The 22,353-nt window shown below is 37.3% G+C and overlaps 1 protein-coding gene across 1 annotated transcript; it reads right to left on the reverse strand.

Moving 5' to 3' along the window:
- Positions 1–17,470: 17,470 nt before the first annotated feature.
- Positions 17,471–20,586, reverse strand: LOC110699715 (peroxidase P7-like). Its single transcript, XM_021877242.1, has 3 exons — positions 19,893–20,586; positions 19,523–19,714; positions 17,471–18,165 (listed from the first exon to the last, which is right to left on the reverse strand). The coding sequence occupies exons 1-3, from the start codon at positions 20,094–20,096 to the stop codon at positions 17,611–17,613; spliced, it is 951 nt and encodes a 316-aa protein (XP_021732934.1). The 5' UTR covers positions 20,097–20,586; the 3' UTR covers positions 17,471–17,610.
- Positions 20,587–22,353: the final 1,767 nt, after the last annotated feature.

The raw sequence follows: 22,353 nt of genomic DNA on the forward strand, positions 1-22,353 counted from the left end.
AAGGCCAAACTTCTCCACCATAAGGTACCGTAACTCGGCGTTTTTAAGGACATGACTGAGGAAGTAGACCGGGAGCTAGCAGCCGTCCCTTTCAGCAAGGAGGATGACACTGAGAGCATGGTCAGAGACCGCTAAGTACATGAATAGCACTTCCTTGGGCAGAGGGTTGACCAGCCTTGGCATGGAATGTAAGTGATGTTTCAATCTCTGGAAGGCCGCCTCTGTATCTGGCCCCCATTCAAACATGGTCTTCTTCTTGATAGCTTGAAAAAAGTAAAGGCATTTGTCGCCCGACCGGCTGAGGAACCTTCCCAATGCCGCCAGGCAACCCGTAAGCTTTTGAACCTCTCGGACAGTGCGGGGCGACTGCATGTCTATGACCGCCTGTACCTTCTCAGGGTTAACCTCTATCCCTCTTTGATTGATTAGAATTCAGAGAACTTCCCAGACTCAACACCAAAAACACATTTCTTAGGATTGAGCATGACTTGGTGTCGCCTGAGTGTGGTGAATGTTTCTCGGAGGTCAGCTAAGTGGTCCATCCAGAGTTTAGATTTAACAATCATATCATCTATGTACGCCTCCATATTCCTCCAATCTGGTTGAAGAAGACCGTATTTATCATTCTTTGGAAGGTTGTAGGCGCATTCTTTAGTTCGAATGGCATGACAGTATAGCAAAACAACCCTTGATCTGTGACGAAGGTCGTCTTCTCTTGATCCTTCTTCCACAGGGGTATCTGATGGAAGCCTGAGTAGGCGTCCATGAAGCTCATCAAGGCATGGCCGGTTGTAGATTCGACCAGGTGGTCGATCTTTGGGAGCGGGTAACTGTCTTTGGACATGCCTTGTTCAAGTCTGTGTAGTCTACACACATGCGCCAGGTCCCATTCGACTTTTTGACAAGTACTACATTCGCTACCCAGTCTGGGAAGTAACATTGTCGAATGAACCCTACGTCCAGCAATTTCTTAACCTCGGCGGCTGCCGCCTGGCTTCGCTCTTCACCATGGTTCCTCTTTTTTTGCCTTACCGGTTTCTTTTTGGGATCCACATCAAGCTTATGTACGGCCAGATGCGGGTGATAGGCTTATCGCGTACCTAACAAAAATAACCTAACTATTCCTTCTAACTGTGTAGTAGGGCAAGTAAGGATCGAATCCCAAGAGACTATGGTTCATTCAATTAATCAGACTCAATTAATCACTAAGCACGTCACCAATCAATAATGGATGATAATAATCAACTAATATATTAAATAACACAATTAACTAGAGGAAATATTAATCAATAAACTAAAGCATCCAAGATCAAGCATTACCACGATTATGATTGATAAACTAATAAATCTACCCCCAATATATAAATCAATTGACAAGAAGAAAAGCAATCCCTAATAATAATACCAAAGGTCTCTTCCAAGTTATCAATGGCTTCCCAAATTAACTATCAAGCCTACTTCCGTGGAATCAAGCGAATAAGGGACATTAAACACCATGCCTAGATTCCTAATTATTCAATCATCTACTTCCGTGATGATCTTCAAACCCTTAATTGGAATAACCTAATCCCGTTAATACCCAACTTCCGTTGCAATAAGAACAAAGGGATGATAACAATACTAATTATTCCTAATCTAGTATTGGCATAAACACAATCAATTAAGCATGTCAATTGGGATTATTATTGGGGAATTTAAAGATCTACTTTATACATCAATCATAATCGAGCTTAGCAAGATCCCGGATTAAGGAAACTACTCACACATCATAATAAAATCAAAATCAAGTTCAAAAACAAGAAACAGTAAAGAAAACATATTTAGAGAACAGTGAATATCAGAAAAGAGTGAAGTAAGATAAATACCAATTACTCCAATTGAAAGAACTCAAATTGTTGATGAACAATTGATTAATCTGGGATTAAAAGATTGAAATTGCTTAAAGGAAATAAAACTAGGGTTCTTGAGAGTTTTCTAGGGCTTAAGGAGAAAAACTAATGAAAAACTCTCTTTAAAAGTTAATTACAAAAGGGTATTTATACCCTCAAAAGATAGAAATTCGGAAATAGCTGAAATCGCGCAATCTTGAACATCGCCCGGTCAGACCGGGCAAACCTCGCCCGATCGGGCGGAGGAAGGCTGCGTAAAATACGACAGTTTTCCTTCTTTGCCCGGTCAGACCGGGCGAACCTCGCCCGGTCGGGCGCGCGTAACACGTTTCCAGAATTGCATCTTCATAACTTGACTTCTTCATCGCCCGGTCTGACCGGGCGAAGCCTGCCCGATCGGGCGCGCGTTGCACCGTTCAGAATTGGGCTTCTTCCTGTGAACTCTTCATTGCCCGGTCTGCCCGGGCAAGCCATGCCCGGTCGGGCACTCCACATAAATTGCAGTTCTTGGCTATCAACTCTTCCGAATCTACTAAAAACACGTCCAATTGCCTAGAAACGCTTCATATTCCTGAAAAGCTTACTAAAACAATCGAATACACTAAAGAAGAGATTGTTAGCAAGAAATGGCTCCGTAGAGCTCAAAACCATATAAAATTACTAAGTAAAACCGGGGAAAACCATTGTAAAAAACACGTATATCAAATTCCCCCAAGCTAAACCTTTGCTTGTCCCTAAGCAAAGCAATGAATAAATAAATCAATACTTCACCCCAAAAGCAATTCAAATCAATAAATACGATTAAAGGTAAACTCGACAGTTATGCATCAAAGTCAACCAATCAAATCCATCTGACTACTCATCCTGTCTGACAATAGTCAAATAGAGCAAACTACAAGAGCATATAGAATTCAAGACTAGTGTTCACACACTCAACTCTCATTTATGTGGCGAGTAAAAGATATACTCGATCGCTCTCCATCCAACTCCTTTAAATGTGAACAATGCCCTCCCAAACTCACGCACTCGTGTGTTTAAAGAAAACAAGCACTCAACCTAGCAGTCGACTCGAAATATATCAAATCATTCTTTGCATTGGAAAACAACTAATTTCACATTCACACAACTCTATGCACAAAGGTCAGAAGGTCTTCAAAGCTTGTAATGTAAGGCTAGGATAAAAGGTAGGAAATATTTGGGAAAATGTAAGAGTAAAGCTATGCTTAAGGGAGCCAAAATCCTAATAAATAAAACCAAGGTCAAAATGAATTAATGACCAAATCATCTCCAACACAACTCAACTCTACCAAAAATTCACCAAACATCCAATTATATTAAAAATTTCCAACACTTAAAATTTCACTCATATATACAAAATATAAAATTATAGAACTTGAGTGAACAAACAAACTTTGAACTCTCCTTTTTTTTCTTGAGCAGCCTTCAATTAGAACACTTGAACATTGAAACAATTTTTTTCTTTTGCTCTTTCTTTTCCCTTTTTTTCATCTCACATTGGAATTTTTTCTTTGCACAATAAATTTTCAATTTTTTCAATCCACAACAATAAGAACAAATAAAAACTTCTCAAATCCACCCAAAATTGTGCAGATTACATGCACACTACAACTCCCTCACCTCACTCACTATTAGCTCCCCCAAGCCAAGCTTGGGACTAGTAACCAATGGGGCTTAAATAGGCTTGTAATGTGGCAAAATAAACAATAAAAGGGCACAAGCAACAACATGGGTAGCAAGAAGGGAACAAATGTATCTAATATCGTCTGAAAGCCACCTAGAGGAACAAATGCCTTCGTCCTCCTCAATGTGCATATTAATGATTCATGCAAACATTACTCAAAGTTATAAACCAATACTCAACTTCATTGACATACCAGGAACTAACACACATTCCTAACCAAATCAACTAGTCAAGCACTATATTCACAAGTAGTTGGGCAAAATTGACTCATGTTAAGACATCCAAGTAATCAAACATCAAATCATGGCTAACCTATCCACAATACTCGTCATCATATACCAAGAATTAAAACAATTTTCATGAATGGGGCACAGGGAAGCATGATTTATTATTCATTGGATCGTATTTTTTGTATGTTTTTTTTTTTTTTTTTTTTTTTTTTTTTTTTAAAAAAAAAAAAAAAAAAAAAAAAAACTAAAATAACTACACTAAAATAAAACAAGAAAGATAAGAGAGATAAGGAGAGAGAGAGTACCACATGTACGAAGCAACTCCCCCAAGCTAAATGCGGCAAAGGCCTCATTGCAGCGTAAGGAGAGCATAGGAATCTCGACGGCTCCTAAAAAGAATCGGGTTGCCTCCCGCAAGCGCTTGTTTAGAAGGTCATTAGCTTGACCGTATTCATCCTCATTGAGTTTGTGGTGAGGAAGAGAATGTGATATCTGACTTTTCTTCAATAGGATCTCCCGCTCGATAGTGCTTCACCCTTTGTCCATTGACTTTGAAGGTGCCCCCGGTGTTGTTCCATAATTCAATGGTGCCATAAGGATATGCTTTGTAGACCGTGAAAGGGCCCGACCATCTTGACCTGAGTTTCCCTGGAAATAGTTTCAACCTTGAATTGAATAGAAGGACTTGCTCTCCTTCTTTCACAGAATTTGGAGGGGGAAGTTTCTCTATTACCTCTACTTTGGCTTTGTCCACCTCAATCCCTTTGTTTGAAACTACATGGCCTAAAACGATTCCCTGTTGTACCATAAAATGGCACTTCTCCCAGTTCAATATCAGATTGACATCCTGGCATCTATGGAGCACCTTTGTTAGATTATCAAGGCAAATATCGAAAGATGAACCATAAACAGAAAAATCATCCATAAAAACTTCCATAGAATTTTCTATGAGACCTGAGAAAATAGCCATCATACACCGTTGGAACGTGGCTGGGGCATTACACAGTCCGAATGGCATTCTGCGATATGCGAAGGTGCCATATGGACATGTGAATGTAGTCTTTTCCTGATCACAAGGGCGGATGGGGATTTGAAAAAAAACCGGAATATCCATCCAAGTAACAGAAAAAGGAATGGTTAGCCAATCGTTCGAGCATTTGATCAATGAAAGGCAAGGGGAAATGATCTTTACGGGTGGCTTTATTTAATTTTCTGTAATCAATGCACATCCGCCACCCTGTAACAGTTCTTGTGGCAACAGGCTCGCCTTTGTCATTCTTGACAACTGTCATACCTCCTTTCTTTGGTACTACTTGTACAGGACTAACCCACTTACTATCTGAGATAGGGTAGATTATTCCTGCAGCAAGCAATTTGAGAACCTCTTTCTTGACTACCTCCATCATAGTTGGATTTAGCCTTCTTTGAGGTTCTCTAGAGGAGGCATGATCATCCTCAAGAATGATCTTATGCATACAAAAAGAGGGATTAATACCCTTGATATCATCAATGGTATACCCAATAACATTTCTATATTTTCTTAAAACAGCGAGAAGTTTCTCTAATTCAATGTTATTAAGCTCAGCATTAACAATAACAGGGTATGTATTTTTAGGACCAAGATATGCATATTTAAGATTAGATGGAAGGGGTTTCAACTCTACCTCGGGAGGCGTCGAACTCTCCCCAACACTCGATGTACTAAGGACTTCCTTGACTGGAGCGATGATTGGATTAGCTTTTGCGTCTTCTAGTAGCCTCGTGTACTCCCTTACTTCCCAATCTTCATCATGGATACTCCCTATCAACACCGTTTCAAGAGCATCTTCCTTTTTGATCAGGGGAAGTTGTTCTTGTTGTAGATCATCGAGGACATCCACTTGACAAATAGTCTCACCCATAGACGGATTTCCCATAGCATTCAGTAATGAATACTCCATTTTCTCATCCCCTACTTCAAATGTTATTTTCCCATTCTTCATGTCAATAATTGCACCTGCAGTAGCTAAGAATGGTCTACCAAGAATAATAGGGACATGGGCATCTTCTTCCATTTCCATAACAACAAAATCACATGGAATAAAGAATTTACCAACTCGCAATGGAACATCTTCAAGTATACCGAGGGGAAATTTAACTGACCTGTCTGCAAGTTGCAGAGATATCCTTGTAGGCTTTAGCTCACCCATTTGAAGCTTTTCGCAGATGGAGAGCGGCATAAGGCTTACACTTGCACCAAGATCGCATAGCGCTCTATTGATCTCTATATCTCCGAGCTTCACTGGGATTGAATAGCTGCCTGGATCACCTAGTTTCTTAGGAAGAGTGTTTTGCAGAATGGCACTACATTCTGCAGTTAGAGAAACAGTAGCATTCTCTGCAAGCTTCTTCTTGTTAGATAGCATGTCTTTCAAAAACTTTGCATAAGAAGGCATTTCAGAAATTGCATCCAAGAACGGTATATTAATGTGAAGTTTCTTAAGGATGTCTAGAAATTTACCGTACTTTTTCTCTAACTTAGCCTGGGCTAACCTCTGTGGGAAAGGGACTCTTGGCATGTATGGGGCGAGAGGTGGGATCGGTTCCCGTGGCTTTTCTTGAACATCATTCCTTGGAATTAGGCTGTCTGGATCTCCCGCCCGGTCGGGCAGTGATTGCCCGGTCTGACCGGGCGAAGAAGAGCTGCTTATGTTCTTCTGTTTGTCTGGAATTTCTTCTTGCGCCCGATCGGGCGGACCTTGCCCGGTCTGACCGGGCGAAGAAGAAATTCGCACAGTCCCCTGTTTTTCGTCGACTGCTTCTCGCGCCCGATCGGGCGGACATTGCCCGGTCTGACCGGGCGAAGAAGAATTTTGCAAAATCCCCTGTTTTTCACTCATTCCCTCAATATCTATCGTTGATGGTTCCCTTACGGGAAGGTCTTCCAACTGTTTTCCACTCCTTAAAATTACAGCATTCATGTGCCCCTTTTGTGGTTGCTCTGTTTGGCCAGGAAACGTACCTGGTGTTTTTGAAGATTGGCCGACTTGATGAGCAAGTTGGCTTATTTGATTTTCCATGAGCTTATTCTGGGCTTGTAACTGTTGGATGGAATTATTTGTGGTGTTGATGAAGTTCTCCATCATTAGTTCGAGATTGGATTTTTGAGGGAGTGGTTGCATAGGTTGCATGGGTTGTTGTACTAGGGGTGGTCTTGGTTGAAAACCAGGTGGATTATAATTGTTGTTTCGAGGTGGGGGCGGAGGTGGATTTTGCTGAGCCTGGGTGTTTTTGTATGAGAAATTTGGGTGATTCTTCCAACCTTCATTATAAGTATTAGAATGGGGATCGTATGGTCTTTTAGGGTTGGAATTGTAGAAGGCATTGGCTTCCTCAATTGATACCTCATTCGAATTTCGTGGGCAATTAGGTGCGATGTGACCTTGAGTATTACACATTTGACAAGTTTCTAGCACATTATTAGAAGATCCAGTTTGTAATCTATCGAACTTGCTTGAAAGTGCCTGCACAGAACTAGTTAAAAGAGTTAGAGCATCAACATCTAATTTACCTCCTTTCTTGACACTATTTCGGCCGCCTGGGTGATAGTTGTCATTGGCTGACATCTTCTCAACCAGCTCCTTTGCTTCGGTTGGATTTTTAGTTAAAAGGGAGCCTCCAGATGCGGCGTCGATATAGATCCGGAATTCATGGGTTAGACCGTTATAAAAGGTTTGGATTAACATCCATTCAGGTATGCCATGATGAGGGCACTGTCTCTGTAATCTCTTGAATCTCCTCCATGCGTCATATAAGGATTCTTCATCTGATTGCCTGAAAGTGGATAGCTCGTTCCTTAATCTTGCAGTCTTTTCTTGTCCCAAGAACTTGACCAGAAAAGCTTTTACTAGTTTATCCCATGTATCAAAGGAACCAGAACCCTCATCTCTTAACCATTCCTTCGCCCTATCCCGTAATGAGAATGGAAAAAGGCGAAGTCTAAGAGCATCATCTGTAACACCATTCAGCTTCATAGTGTCACACTTTTCCAAGAAACCATCTATATGATTCACTGGGCAATCAAGAGGTGTGCCAGCAAATGAATCATTGGATATGAATTGAATAAACTGCGGTTTCAATTCAAAATTCTGAGCGGTGATAGGTGGTCTAACAATGCTAGAAAGGAGTCCGGTTGTTGTGTCAGGGATACCGTACTCCAAAAGAGACTTTGTTGCTTGGTCTTCCATATTTCTGTTACCTGCTCTTCTTCTACTTCTTCGTCTTCTTGCAGTCGCTTCAATTTCTGAATCGAGAGGCACTAAGTCGTCTGACCCTGAGCGACGTGTTTGCATACAACAAAGAACTAGGCAAAGAACATCAAAAACACAGGAGGCAATAGCCGAAGCAACAAACAACGCTTAGTAAAAACGAATCACGGAAAATCAATATGAAACCGTTAGTCCCCGGCAACGGCGCCAAAATTTGATAGGCTTATCGCGTACCTAACAAAAATAACCTAACTATTCCTTCTAACTGTGTAGTAGGGCAAGTAAGGATCGAATCCCAAGAGACTATGGTTCATTCAATTAATCAGACTCAATTAATCACTAAGCACGTCACCAATCAATAATGGATGATAATAATCAACTAATATATTAAATAACACAATTAACTAGAGGAAATATTAATCAATAAACTAAAGCATCCAAGATCAAGCATTACCACGATTATGATTGATAAACTAATAAATCTACCCCCAATATATAAATCAATTGACAAGAAGAAAAGCAATCCCTAATAATAATACCAAAGGTCTCTTCCAAGTTATCAATGGCTTCCCAAATTAACTATCAAGCCTACTTCCGTGGAATCAAGCGAATAAGGGACATTAAACACCATGCCTAGATTCCTAATTATTCAATCATCTACTTCCGTGATGATCTTCAAACCCTTAATTGGAATAACCTAATCCCGTTAATACCCAACTTCCGTTGCAATAAGAACAAAGGGATGATAACAATACTAATTATTCCTAATCTAGTATTGGCATAAACACAATCAATTAAGCATGTCAATTGGGATTATTATTGGGGAATTTAAAGATCTACTTTATACATCAATCATAATCGAGCTTAGCAAGATCCCGGATTAAGGAAACTACTCACACATCATAATAAAATCAAAATCAAGTTCAAAAACAAGAAACAGTAAAGAAAACATATTTAGAGAACAGTGAATATCAGAAAAGAGTGAAGTAAGATAAATACCAATTACTCCAATTGAAAGAACTCAAATTGTTGATGAACAATTGATTAATCTGGGATTAAAAGATTGAAATTGCTTAAAGGAAATAAAACTAGGGTTCTTGAGAGTTTTCTAGGGCTTAAGGAGAAAAACTAATGAAAAACTCTCTTTAAAAGTTAATTACAAAAGGGTATTTATACCCTCAAAAGATAGAAATTCGGAAATAGCTGAAATCGCGCAATCTTGAACATCGCCCGGTCAGACCGGGCAAACCTCGCCCGATCGGGCGGAGGAAGGCTGCGTAAAATACGACAGTTTTCCTTCTTTGCCCGGTCAGACCGGGCGAACCTCGCCCGGTCGGGCGCGCGTAACACGTTTCCAGAATTGCATCTTCATAACTTGACTTCTTCATCGCCCGGTCTGACCGGGCGAAGCCTGCCCGATCGGGCGCGCGTTGCACCGTTCAGAATTGGGCTTCTTCCTGTGAACTCTTCATTGCCCGGTCTGCCCGGGCAAGCCATGCCCGGTCGGGCACTCCACATAAATTGCAGTTCTTGGCTATCAACTCTTCCGAATCTACTAAAAACACGTCCAATTGCCTAGAAACGCTTCATATTCCTGAAAAGCTTACTAAAACAATCGAATACACTAAAGAAGAGATTGTTAGCAAGAAATGGCTCCGTAGAGCTCAAAACCATATAAAATTACTAAGTAAAACCGGGGAAAACCATTGTAAAAAACACGTATATCAGCGGGCTTATGCCTGGCACCTCATGAACTTCAAATACAAATACATCTTTGAATTCCCTTAGCAGTTGATGTAGTTCAACACCAAGTTCAACAAAAGGAGTCGTCCCGACCTTAACAATTCTCTCAGGGTGAGAGTCGTCCAAGACGATGTCTACATGTTCACCAGCCGGCTGAGGGCGGAATTCATCTGACCGCTCCTCGACTAGTGATTGCTATTGTTTTTCTTTTCTCTCAGTCTCCAAATGGGTGGCCTTTCTTTTCTTGCCGGCTGCTATTGGGGCAGGCTCGGCTCCCTTGACTTGCTCAAGGTCCGTAGTCTTTCCACTAGGGCCGGATGCCACCATAGTGGGCTTAATATCAGAGAGATAACACTCCCTAGCCATCTTTTGGTCTCCCCTTAGGGAGCCGACGGTTCCGTCATCCCTCTCAAACTTAAGAAGCATGAGCGAGGGAATGATGACATCTTTTGAATTTTTCAGGGTGGGTCATCCTAAGATCATATTGTAGGCCAACAGTTCTTCGACCACCAAGAACCGGACCACCATGTGACGGCCCTCCCCTTTCTCTTCAAGGCGGATAGGAAGATCCACCCGTCCAACTAGGTTTACGTTCTCTCCTCCAAATCCCACTAAGGGATGGGAGACTGGTGTATGCTGTCGGGCTTGTACTTGAGCTTTGCCAAGCACTTGTTGCTGATGAGATCAGATGAACTCCCAGTATCTATGAGAATCCGGCCAACTCTCTGGTTCGCCACCTTGCATTCAATTACAATGGGGTCGCATGCGGCCCCCTGATTCCTCCCAAGTCTTGTTCAGTAATGACAACTTCAAGAAACGAGCCCTTGGAGGCCCGTCCCTGGTCGACTGAGTTTATATCCATTCGACTAATGTTGTCCTTGTTGCCCCGGATAGTAGGACCTCCACCTGCGAAACAGCCTGCTATAGTATAGATTTGAGCTTCGTCAGTGTCCGAACTATCAGCAGGTGTCGACTTCTTCTTGCCCGCCTGTTTTCATTTAGATTGTTGGTTACCCTTTGATTTCTTGACATAGGAGTAAAGGTCTCCCTTGTCTGTCAGGCGGTCCAAAAGGCGCTTGAGGCTGATACACTCATTGGTGTCGTGACCAATGTCCTCATGGTAATAGAAATATTTATCTTTGTTCCGATTGTAAACAGAACTCTTCATGGCGGCCGGCTTCTCAATTGAGAGTCAATCCTTGATTTCCTTGAGGATGGCATAGCTATCCTTGTTAAACTCATACTTGGGGGAGTATGGTTTAAATTATTTCTTATTCTTCTGGGACGGCTGTTCAGAGGAGTCGGCCGCCCAGACTTCTTTTCTCTTTTTCTCTTCTTTATTTCCCGACTGCTTTGACCGGTTGTCTCTTTTGTCGGACTTCTTGTGGTCCGACTGCTTTCCAACAGGTCGGTCGCCTGAATGTAGGCATCCGCCTCCATCATTGCTTCTTGGAGGGTGGTAACCCTCTTTTTGACGAGGTCGAATTTGAAGTTTGACCTGTCCTTCAGACCTTTGAAAAAGTTTGTGTAAGCTACTTCATCAGGTAGTCCTTGTATCTGAATTCTCATCAGATTAAACCTCTTGATGTAGGAGCGCAGTCCTTCCTTCTCTCCCTGCTGTATGGCCCCCAGGTCAAGGGTGGTCTTCTTAGCAGGAATGTTCATTGCAAAATTTGACGTGAACAAGTAGGCAAGGGTCTTGAAATTGTTAATACACCCGGCCGGCAAGTTGTCGAACCATTATTGGCCGACGCCTTTCAATGTGGCAGGGAAACACTTGCACCATGTGGCATTATCCAACCCTTGGAGGTACATAAGGTTGGCGTACGCCATCAAATGGTCTTCAAGGATGGTAGTGCCATCATATGCCCCTACCAACACATTTTTTACTTTGGCCGGCTGGGCGGCCTCAATTATCTCATTAGAGAAGGCAGAGGGTTGTTCTCCAAGTTTAAGCAACCTAAGTTGCTAGTCTAAAGGCTGGAAATTCCTTGCCGCTTGCCCTCTAAAAAGAGTAGGCTGCATGAAATATTGAGACTGCGGAACGTATGGTTGAGGAGGCACATACGGAGCCGCATGATGTTTTTGGGAACCAGAACGAGAGGAGGCTTCGGGCGTCTGACTCTCATAATTTGATTTTGAATACCTCAGGGAGGTATTATGTAGACTGTCTTGAAAATCAGACGAAGAGGGCGACTCTAACAGTCGGTCATTCTTCTTCTGCTCGAGCAACATTCGAGCATCAGAGTATGTTCTCTTTGACCCGTCCGGCTGAATTTGACGGATGGGCTTTTTCTTCCCTAGTGAGGGGAAGCGGTACTTAGTTAGTTCGATCACTGGCGCCTCCCTCTCCCTAGGCTTAGGGTAAGGAGTCGCCTCCCGATCCTTTATAAGCTTCTTCCTCCCAGATTAGGAGGGTCTTCTGGCTGACTGTTCCTTTGGTGAAACGGTCGCCCTTTTGTTGATAAGCTCCTGGGTCTCCCCCTTGAAACTATTCATGAAGGTCATGAGTTCGTTTTTATTAATGGGGGTTGATCCCTCGGCCGCCTGTTGATGATCAAGCGGCTGGCCGGCTGGTTTACTAGATCCAGCCAGGCAGTCCTCCCATTCCCTCTTTTCGGTGGGACGGGAGCGTCGAGCTCTTAAGGTCCCGTCAGAGGCCGTATGAGTCTCGACTTCAATTTCATTGTCAGTATCCTGGTCCGTCTGAACCAGGGGGTCGTCCATGGGACGCTTCTCACTCAGAATCGGTACAGACTATGATTCCATCTCGAAAGTACTCTCCCCACATACGACGCCAAAATGTTTCGGGGTTTTTCGATGTCCTGCGGGAGAGTTACAATTTCGGGACTGGATCCGTGCGCCTGTACCTTCAAAACAACGGAGACTCCGGGTGGTGGGAGTTCCGCCTCCGACGATCAAGTTAGAACGTGTTTAAGGAGTAAAAGGTGCGGAAAGTAAAAGTGATTTGCTTCCTCTAATGGGAGGAGTGATCGAGGTGTGCAATTAATGCTAAGTCTGGTCTAGCAAGTAGTATGCACGAGGGTTTAGGCTTCTCTTGGTGAGTTGATTAATTAATTTTGAATCATGTTTAATGAAGGCTAATTACTGTATTAATAGCCTCGAAGTACGTGCCCAATACAAGGTTAAATGGTAAACCTAGGACTAATTGGGCTTGCCTCGGGATTCGGGCCCTGTTGGCCGTTTTCAAGGTTGGCAGATAGTGAGCCACGTGGCGTGGCGCGATTGGTCCATGCTGGACCTCCTGGAGTATGACACGTGGCAGTCCCTGGTTGGCCCACATGGCTGACACGTGGAAAATATTGATTGATCCACGTGGTGGGAAAAAACACCCCTAAACAATATGTATATTTTTAAAGTTTAAGATTTGCAATTTTTTATTGTTTTTAATTTTATTTTTAAAATTGAGTACGTGTACATTTGACAAGTTAAAAGAGGCCCATCTTATGCTTAAGAAACAAAGAGTATGCATTAATTTAAAATATATTATAATTGTAATTATATTAATTTTATTCTACATTGAAAGATTTTTTCAAACAAAGCCTATTAATTTAACTAAATAATAAGACAAATTAATAAAAAAATGTCTAAAAACGAAATTGGAAAAAAATACACTAATTTGAATATAGCACGTCATATTAATAAGATTGAATATTTAATGATACAAAATTGAACATCTATATGTATAAAAATGAACATATTTGATTCAAAACCGAAAAATTATAAGATGACGTCAGTGCAGACAGAGCTACCTACATAGGAGTGTAGGTAAAAACTATTTTATTAACTAATACTAAAATAGAACATGCTTACATCTATCATTTTTTACACATGTCAAGCTATCATCACAAAATTTCATGCCAAAACGATATATGATGTTTTTTTTTTTTTTTTACTTAGCTTATTTTTTTGGAAGTATATTGGATAGTTCTATAGGGAAAAACATCCAACGTAATATAATGTATATTACTTTTAAATATTTTCAACACAACTAATCAACAATAATTTTTTTCTCAATTTATATTTTAATAATTTTGGCATTATTTTTCAATTTTCTAATACACGTTGCATTTGTTTATTCCACATGAGTTGCCTCGTTTTTACATTATATCACAAATTAATTTTGGAATGAGTTGCCTCTTTATTACATTATATCACAAATTAATTATGGAAACAAAAATTATTACTATCATACATCACACTGTCACTAATCTAGTTTGTAACTGAAGCAACATTAGCAAGATGTTTGGTATTTGTAACAGTGGGCTGCTTCTGCGGATTACTATTGTCCATTGGGCTATATAAGCTTTGTGGCGTGCTAAGATTTCGCATGGATTGGACATAGCAGGAGGCACCAACAACTTTCTTTTGCTTATTTACAAAGTTATGTGAGCCTAGACAACCCGAATACTTCAATATTGTGCGTTGTACTTGGAAACAATTGGATCAAGCTCAGGCCTTCTGAACAAGCTTTTGGGAATGTGCTCAATCTAGTTGCTTTATTTTACTTTTTTTTTGGTGCAGTAAGGCATTGATGTAGGCGAGATTTGATCCCTACTCCTAATACTTACAACAATTAAACTAGCTGACATCTACGCATAATTATGAGTAGAAGTATCAACAATGACTCGGTTCGGTAGCCCGATTGGATCGCCTCGAAAAATTGCGGGTTTGGGCAACCCTAAAAACGTGTTTTTAGTTTAAAATATGAAAAGCCTACTTTGGCCCGATTAGTCAGACACAAGTAATTTTTCGATCCATCACTCGAAATGGACCAAATTAGGAAGTGAAGTCATTGGAAGGTACTCATGACGACCGACATTGCCACATGACTTTACGTTCTTTGAAATAACTAGCGGCGCTGATCTTGAAGCCTTTGAGAGGCCGGTTATTAGGACGCGAATGAGCTATGTGGGTTTTTGATGTTTGATTCGGGCTTTATAGGGTTTGACGAAATTTTGAGAGGTTTGACTTTGGTATTTGGGGCTTTGACTTAGACTATTGTGGCATAGGAGGGTTCAAGGCCGGGGAGCACTTGAAGCTTGGGCGACGTTATTGCTCGCCTTTGAAATCAAACCGATTTAGCAAATGATAGCTTTGTCATAAGGTGCTAAAAAGGGAGACACTTTTTAGGTATCTACAATATTTAACCAGTACATATATACTTATGTGAAAATTTTATCAATAAGTGTCTAACAAGTATGGACATGCCTATGTTTAATCTTATTTGTTCAGTACAGTGTATGTAAATAGTGTATATTTTCAAACTTGGTACAAAGTATATCATATTGTGCACAATCCAAGTAACTAAAGATTTAAGTTCTCACGATATGGTACCTCTTGGATCGATTAGATACAAACAGTTTCACATCCAGGATAGAAATTGAATGTTTTTTATGTAAGTAGTAAATTGAAAGTCAATGTACTACTTACATAAGAAGCACAAAAAAAAAAAAAGAAAAAAAAAAAAGGGTAAATTGTATTGCGCACAATACAGGTAACTCCAAAGTCCACACATTATAGACTCTACTCCTTTGTTTTTTGAAGGATGTATGGATAGCTGTATTCCCCCCCCCCCCCCTCCCCTTCCGTTTCAATGCTTTTGTTTGGAAAATAAAAAGACGATGGTGAATGATTGATTCACTTTAGCTAATTTTTTTTTTTTTTTTTTTAAAAAAAAAAATAAAAATACAACTTGTAATCTTCTGCATCATTCCCCTTCCGTTTCAATGCTTTTGTTTGGAAAATAAAAAGACGATGGTGAATGATTGATTCACTTTAGCTAATTTTTTTTTTTAAAAAAAAATAAATAAAAATACAACTTGTAATCTTCTGCATCATTTTAGCTTACATTCCCCTTGTTCCTTAAAATAGTGCCTGTGTTTCATTTCTTATTGGAATCATTGAAATTGAAATATAAGACCCTGTTTACTTCACCTTTTAAAAATAATATTTAATAAAAATAATTTCAGTTCAGCACAAATAATTTCAGTTCAGCAAAAATAAATACAGTTCAGTAAAAATAAGTTCAGTTCAATAAAAAGCAGTAACTTTGTAAGGAATTATAATAGAGAATCAGTAAAATAATTTCAATACAACAAAAATTGATTTCGTTCAGTAAAATTAATTTCAGTTCAATAAAAATAATTTAAGTTCAGCAAAATTAATTTAATTTCAGCAAAAATAAGGTGAAGTGAATAGGGCCTAAGAGTATCATCTTGATAATAAAGCAATAAAAATGCAACAATTTTATAAATTTAACTATGTCATATTTACTAGTTTAAAAAAGAGGGTGGACAAAACACATATCATTGCTATTATGCCATATTATACCCTTTATTTTTATTTTTTATTTTTTTGACAAGAAGAAAAAATATTTCATTAATAAAGGATAACCAAACGGCACTTACAAACAATTCCTAGGATTTTATTTTTGAAACCATTCCTAGGAAATTTAGAAACCAACATAAGTACATATCTCCTTAGAATTAGTTATATCGCAGATTCGATCAACGATCGCCTCAATAAAAAACTTCATCCGAAGCAATACAATATGTGAGTTAGCACTAATTCGGCTTGAGATCCACTGATGGATAATTGTTTGAGTGAAAAATACTAATATGGTCTTCTAGACATGTTCGGAGATTATGAAACCCTAAACCTTCAATCTTCGGTAGATGAACAAAAAAAAACGAAATGATGCCTAATAGAATAACCACCATCTCAAAGATGAGATCCATTTATTGAAAGCAACGAAAAAGGTTTTTGGGGCTTACCATCGGTAAAAACACCGATGGAAGCCGCTATAAAGGGTTCACAAATGAGATCAGAAGAAAAGAGATGAAAGAGAAAGAGAGAAAAGAAGAAGAGTGAAGGAAAACCCTTAAAAAAAGCAAAAAAAATCTAGCAATGGAGGATAATCTAGCAATGGAGGCTAGAAAAAACCTCCCAAGGTAGAAAGCCTAGAGGGAACCAGAAAACCTATGCCATATTATAGCTTAACATCCTTAATAATAACTTTTACTCCCCCTGTTTTCATATGATAGTCCCATATGGAATAAATCACATAAAATAAGAAAAGAAGAATATTTGGAATCTAACATTAAAAGTACAAAAACAGTTCATAACTACTTTTGTCTTATTTAAATTTTTTTATTGTTTTGGAAAGCATCAACCATAATTGCATAATTCAAGGGTGGGATTTCCTTACTTAGAGCCTTGTCATTAATCCACAATCAATTAATTTAACCAATCGGAATTTAATATGTAAAAAATAGAAATAAAAACTAAGTTAAAAATGGAACACATTCAATATGGGTAAATTTTTTTGAAACGCCCAAAATAATATATGGGACTAACAAATAGAAATGGAGGGAGTAATTTTTTACCTTTAAAAACGTCAATAAATAAGATAAATAAATAAATTTTATATAGTAATATGTTGTTGGATTAGTGATTAGGTCTCTTCCATAACTTCAGCTTCTTAATTCCCATTGTAATTTCACAATTACAAATATTCATGTCAAAATAATGCATTCAGAAGAAAACATAGGGAATACATACATTGCTTATTTGTGAAACTAACTACACTTTTTCCCTCAAATTATGTGCTCACCCTACTTTATGATTAACCTGAAATCGAGGGTGTAAAATCAATTCTTATAAAAAAATAACAAACAAAAAAATATGCAAGTTTTAACTTACATTTGTTCTTCAATGAGCGAGCCTATCATATACATACATACAATGATACAAATCAACTCGATAATGAATTATTATCAATTAACAAACCTACAATGCCTCCTAATCTCACCATTAAACCCAGTAAGTGGACTAATATTCCCCATTTTAATCATTGCAGCAGTAAAATCCTGAGCCAAAGCATAGTTACTCTTAGCATAAAGCCTAACCCAAGCATCTTGTGATCCACCATTGAACAACTCTTGGTCAGAATGTAGTAGCCCTTGCCTAGCCATGAGGTTCCGAAAATAGCTATTATCGAACTGGTTCGGGGTGTTCATGTCAAGAGGGGCTAAGTTATCATCCCCTCCCACGGATGGGCAAGTGCTCATCCTGGCTGCGACAAAGCCGGCATTGATGTTGTTGGCCTCGTTGTAGATATGGGACCGGTACGATGAACACCGTGCCATGCCGATAGTGTGGGCCCCGCTTAGGGCGGTCATGTCGCGGGCGGTCAAGTTCTTGGAGGCAAAGATGGAGATAAGGGTTGCAAGGTTGGCTGTTGGTGGTGGAAGGTTGACATTTGCTGCGTTAAGGCTTGCAAATCTTGCGTCTCTCCTTCCTAGTGGTACCGTCCATCTAGGCCCACCCAACTATAATTACAATTTCAAAAAAAATTATATTCAAGTGCATATAAAAATATACTACGTATATTAAGTTTTTCAAATAAAAATAAAAATTTATATTGAGTAATAATTTGCGCAATAAGTTGCATCTATAATCAATAATGTACTTCTTAAATTGACATTAATTTAAGAATGTATAATACTCGTAAAATATTACATAGACCAGTATAACTCATGTTATAAATCATATACTAATGCATATAATATTTTTTCCACTATAATCTCTTTGTATGTAAGGCGCCATATACAATAATACAAGTATCAATATTTTTTTTTTTTTTTTTTTTTTATTTTTTTATTTTTTTTTTTTGTGAAAAACTACCTTATATACTTCAATTTTTTTGAAAATCTACCTTAAGAAAAAATTGTTGTAAGAAACTACCTTATAAAAACTAAATGTTATAAGTTGCTACCATGTGCTTGATTTAACAATGAAAGAGAAGGAGAATTAGGGGTTATATGGGGCCTACGGAGAAATTGGGTGGGAAAAGGTCGGAGAAAATTGATTGAAAATGGGTCATTAAACGTCCCTTAATTATTCAATACAATAATCCGCCAAACTGTAGCTTCTTACGACATTTAGTGTTTTATAAGGTACGGAGTAGTTTCTTACAATATCTAAGTTTTATAAGGTAAGATCTTAACCTAGGCTATAACAAACATATCAAATATTCTCCAATATTCTATCCTAATAGTTTCTTACAACATTTTTTTAATAAGGTAGTTTTTCACAAAAACTAAAATATGTAAGGTTGTTTTTCACAAAAATTCCTTTTGTTTAATGAAATTACTCCAATACTAATTCTACTACCTAATATATAGAAATAATTTTTTTGTAAAACCTCAACTTTTTCATTCTTTACAAAGTTCGATTTTTCTGCTAACTTATTGAAGTTCCAAAATTGTCCAAAATGTGGTATTAATATCACACTATATCTTATTAAAAATTAAAAAAACATTTATAAATAAAAAAATAAAAAAAGTTAACCACTTAGCTTATGGAGTCTTACAAAAATAAATTTAGTGTCCTAAAATAAGTTAGGGAAGAAATAATAAATTTGGAAGTTCATAGCCAATTAACATAATTCTCATTTTTTTTCAAAGATTTTTGTAAGAAAACCACTTGAATGCATGATGTGATGGGAAACAAAAAGAATGAATCAAATCAATCAATCAATTGCTATATCGAAACATTTTTTTTTTTTTAATAACAACACATCTTATCATCAAATCATTTGTTATGAACAATTAAAACAATATGACAACTAATTTCGAATGTTAAAAGTGATTGACAGACAAGTCAAGTAGCACTCAAATTACTTACCAAAACAACTCCATCTCGTGCTGCAAGAGCAAGAATGTCAGAACAAGACACTGTATTCTTACATTTAGCTTCAACATTCTTTTTGATTATATCAATCAATTTAAAACCCTTCAATGAATTTTGATTTGCGTAGGCATTCTTCTCTCCTTTGAAGGCAGGCGTATCTTCTAGTAAAACCGACCCGTCACATCCCTGAAATAACCAACAAGAAATATTGTTGTAAAATTGTATAAATACATAAATGATTAATGATAAAATGTGTGACCAATATCAAAATTTGTTACTCGTATTGGTTTTCATGAGAAAAACTTCAGATGTGAATTTAACATCGTCATATGTATATACATGTATCGAAGGCTAAAATACTCACATTTACGAAGCAGTCATGGAAGAACAAGCGAAGAATAGAGGCACCCATACGCGGTTCTCTAGCAACCGCTAGAGCCATTGTAGTACGTACAATGTTGTGAAGCTTCGGGCAACTTCTTGCGTAGAAATTCGGTGTAAGTTGAGCATTGATAATGTTGGCACAAATAAGTAGCCATAGAAAAGATATTCTAGCTATGAAGTACATTGATGATGAACCTATGTATTAATAAAGCTATCTAGATTAATTACTAGTTTTATTAAATTTGGAAAGCTTATTAATTATACTCTTCAACTTACTAGGAACATTGAAGTAGTTTTTATATTATGTAGAGAAAATAGCTTTATATGGCAACTCTATATATAACAGCACAGCTGGAGATAACACTTTAATTCATGACCGTCATATATAGATGGCAGCTTAAAGCTAATCTCAAACTTTATAATTCCGTGATTCTATCTTTTCTACAAGTATTATTTTATACGTACATATATATATATATATATTTTATTACACATTCGGGTTTATGTTCCCAGACCCCAGTCCCTAGTCATCATATACCATTGGGATCGATGTGTTGAATTGAACGAATGTGTACAATATCATTAAATGTACCTTCACATAGCTAGATACGCTTATCCGTATTACATTACGGGATCAATTATACATATTTTTTACGTTTTAAATTTTTTTAATTGTTTTGGGTTGAAGATAATAATTGGTGATGGTAACAAAAGGGACTTCAACCCAATCATTTTTTAAGGGAATTTTGAAGGGAACGGTGTATAATTCATGACAAATAAAATGGAAGAAAACAAAATATAATAAAAACGAAGGGAATTTAATTAGAGAAAGCGAAAGAAATTGTGTATTTTAGTAGTAAAAGACAGAATGCAAAGACGCGTATGTTTCCTGGAAACAATTTGTTAGCCTTTTTGTCTGTTCAATGGATTGTCGGCAATTTATGGTTTTTTACATATTGTTTTTTGCTAAAATTAATTCACGTGAAAGCTGTTATTGGAAGGCCCTATTATATCCTGTCAATTTTTCAATATTTTTCTCTTATTAAATTAACTTTTTTTTTTTTTATTATTATTATTATTATTATTATTATTTGTGTGAAGGATAGTAATTTGTTTGTTATGAAAATATCATATTTTATAATACTTAATTCATAGGAAGAATGTGAATTATTTGTGTCATTTATGTTGATGAATAATTACTTAGTCGTTAACGTTCTTATATAAAAATTATTTATTTAGTTTTTTTGTTAGAAATTTTTGTTTTCCTTAAATAATTGTTCAAATTGCATTCTGACACGATTATTTTGTCATGGTTTGGAAGCATGCATTATGTGTAATATTTATGAGAACTTTCAGGCCTTCAGCTCTAAGATTTTGCAAAATCTTTAAAGCTCGAAAATTATATGAGGCTATTGAATCTCTTTATAGAAGGATGCATTAAAAAAGTCAACGAGAGAATGCATTGCATGTAAAGATGTCAAAATAAATTTTGAAACTTATATATTTAATTGAACCAACTTTACATTAGTTCCTATTAAAGAATAAACGATTATGACATATACTACCACCCTTAACATTGTACGTAGTATACAAATTAAAGTGTTAGTAATTAGTAATATATTTTTAAAAATAGTACTCTCTCTATTACTTCAAGTTTTTTCCAAAATTATTGTTCAAGTAAAAAGAATTTTTAAAGAACAAAGTAAAAGTTTGGGAATTACGACAAAATTATACATTTATCAACGTTATTAAAATCTACTCCATCCGTTCATAAAAGATTATTACCTTTGATGATTTTATGCAGTTATTAAGAAAAATAAAATAGTAAAAAGCAATGGCTAGTTGTTACAATAAGTCAACATTGGAGATAAAAATGTTTACAATATTGAGAGTAGTAAATATTTTTGTAAATATTATTCAAATAAAAAATTGTAAGTATGAATAGTTGCTTTGAATGGTAAATATAATAGTTGCATTAGAAATATGTATGTATTAGGAAAATATATTAAATCAAATTATTTCATATAGAAAATATTTGAAACGTAATCATGACAATTGTAACTATCTTTCTTTCTTTTTTTTTTTTTTTTTTACAAAACTATCTTTTAAAAATAATAGTAATAATTATTAATATTTCCTTTTTCTTCTTATATACAGACAATGCAATCCCGTCCTTAGAGTAGTAGTTTAAGTGCTTGTTTGGTTGGAAGATATTTTCCTTGAAAATGGAAATTCCTTGGCAATAGCTAAACAATGTTGTGTTTGGTTAGAAACTTCTTAGGAAATGAAATTTTCAAGGGGAATGTAGATTCCTACATAGCATGGGAAATAACTCATCAAGCCCTCCATAGGTGAGTGAATTCCTACAATGCATATAAAGTTATTTTCTAGGAAATACTAATTCTCATAATGTCAACCAAACACTTTTGCACAATTTTTAT

The sequence above is a fragment of the Chenopodium quinoa genome, unplaced genomic scaffold, assembly GCF_001683475.1.
Source record: "Chenopodium quinoa cultivar QQ74 unplaced genomic scaffold, ASM168347v1, whole genome shotgun sequence".
Lineage (NCBI taxonomy): Eukaryota > Viridiplantae > Streptophyta > Magnoliopsida > Caryophyllales > Amaranthaceae > Chenopodium > Chenopodium quinoa.

What these genes read in the sequence shown, in the direction of transcription:
- LOC110699715 (XM_021877242.1), bottom strand. Translation starts at nt 20,096, where the DNA reads ATGTACTTCATAGCTAGAATATCTTTTCTATGGCTACTTATTTGTGCC. An exon ending in TCCATGACTGCTTCGTAAAT is followed by an intron (nt 19,715 to 19,892) that starts GTGAGTATTTTA and finishes TGGTTATTTCAG; the next exon opens with GGATGTGACGGGTCGGTTTT. An exon ending in CACGAGATGGAGTTGTTTTG is followed by an intron (nt 18,166 to 19,522) that starts GTAAGTAATTTG and finishes TTGTAATTATAG; the next exon opens with TTGGGTGGGCCTAGATGGAC.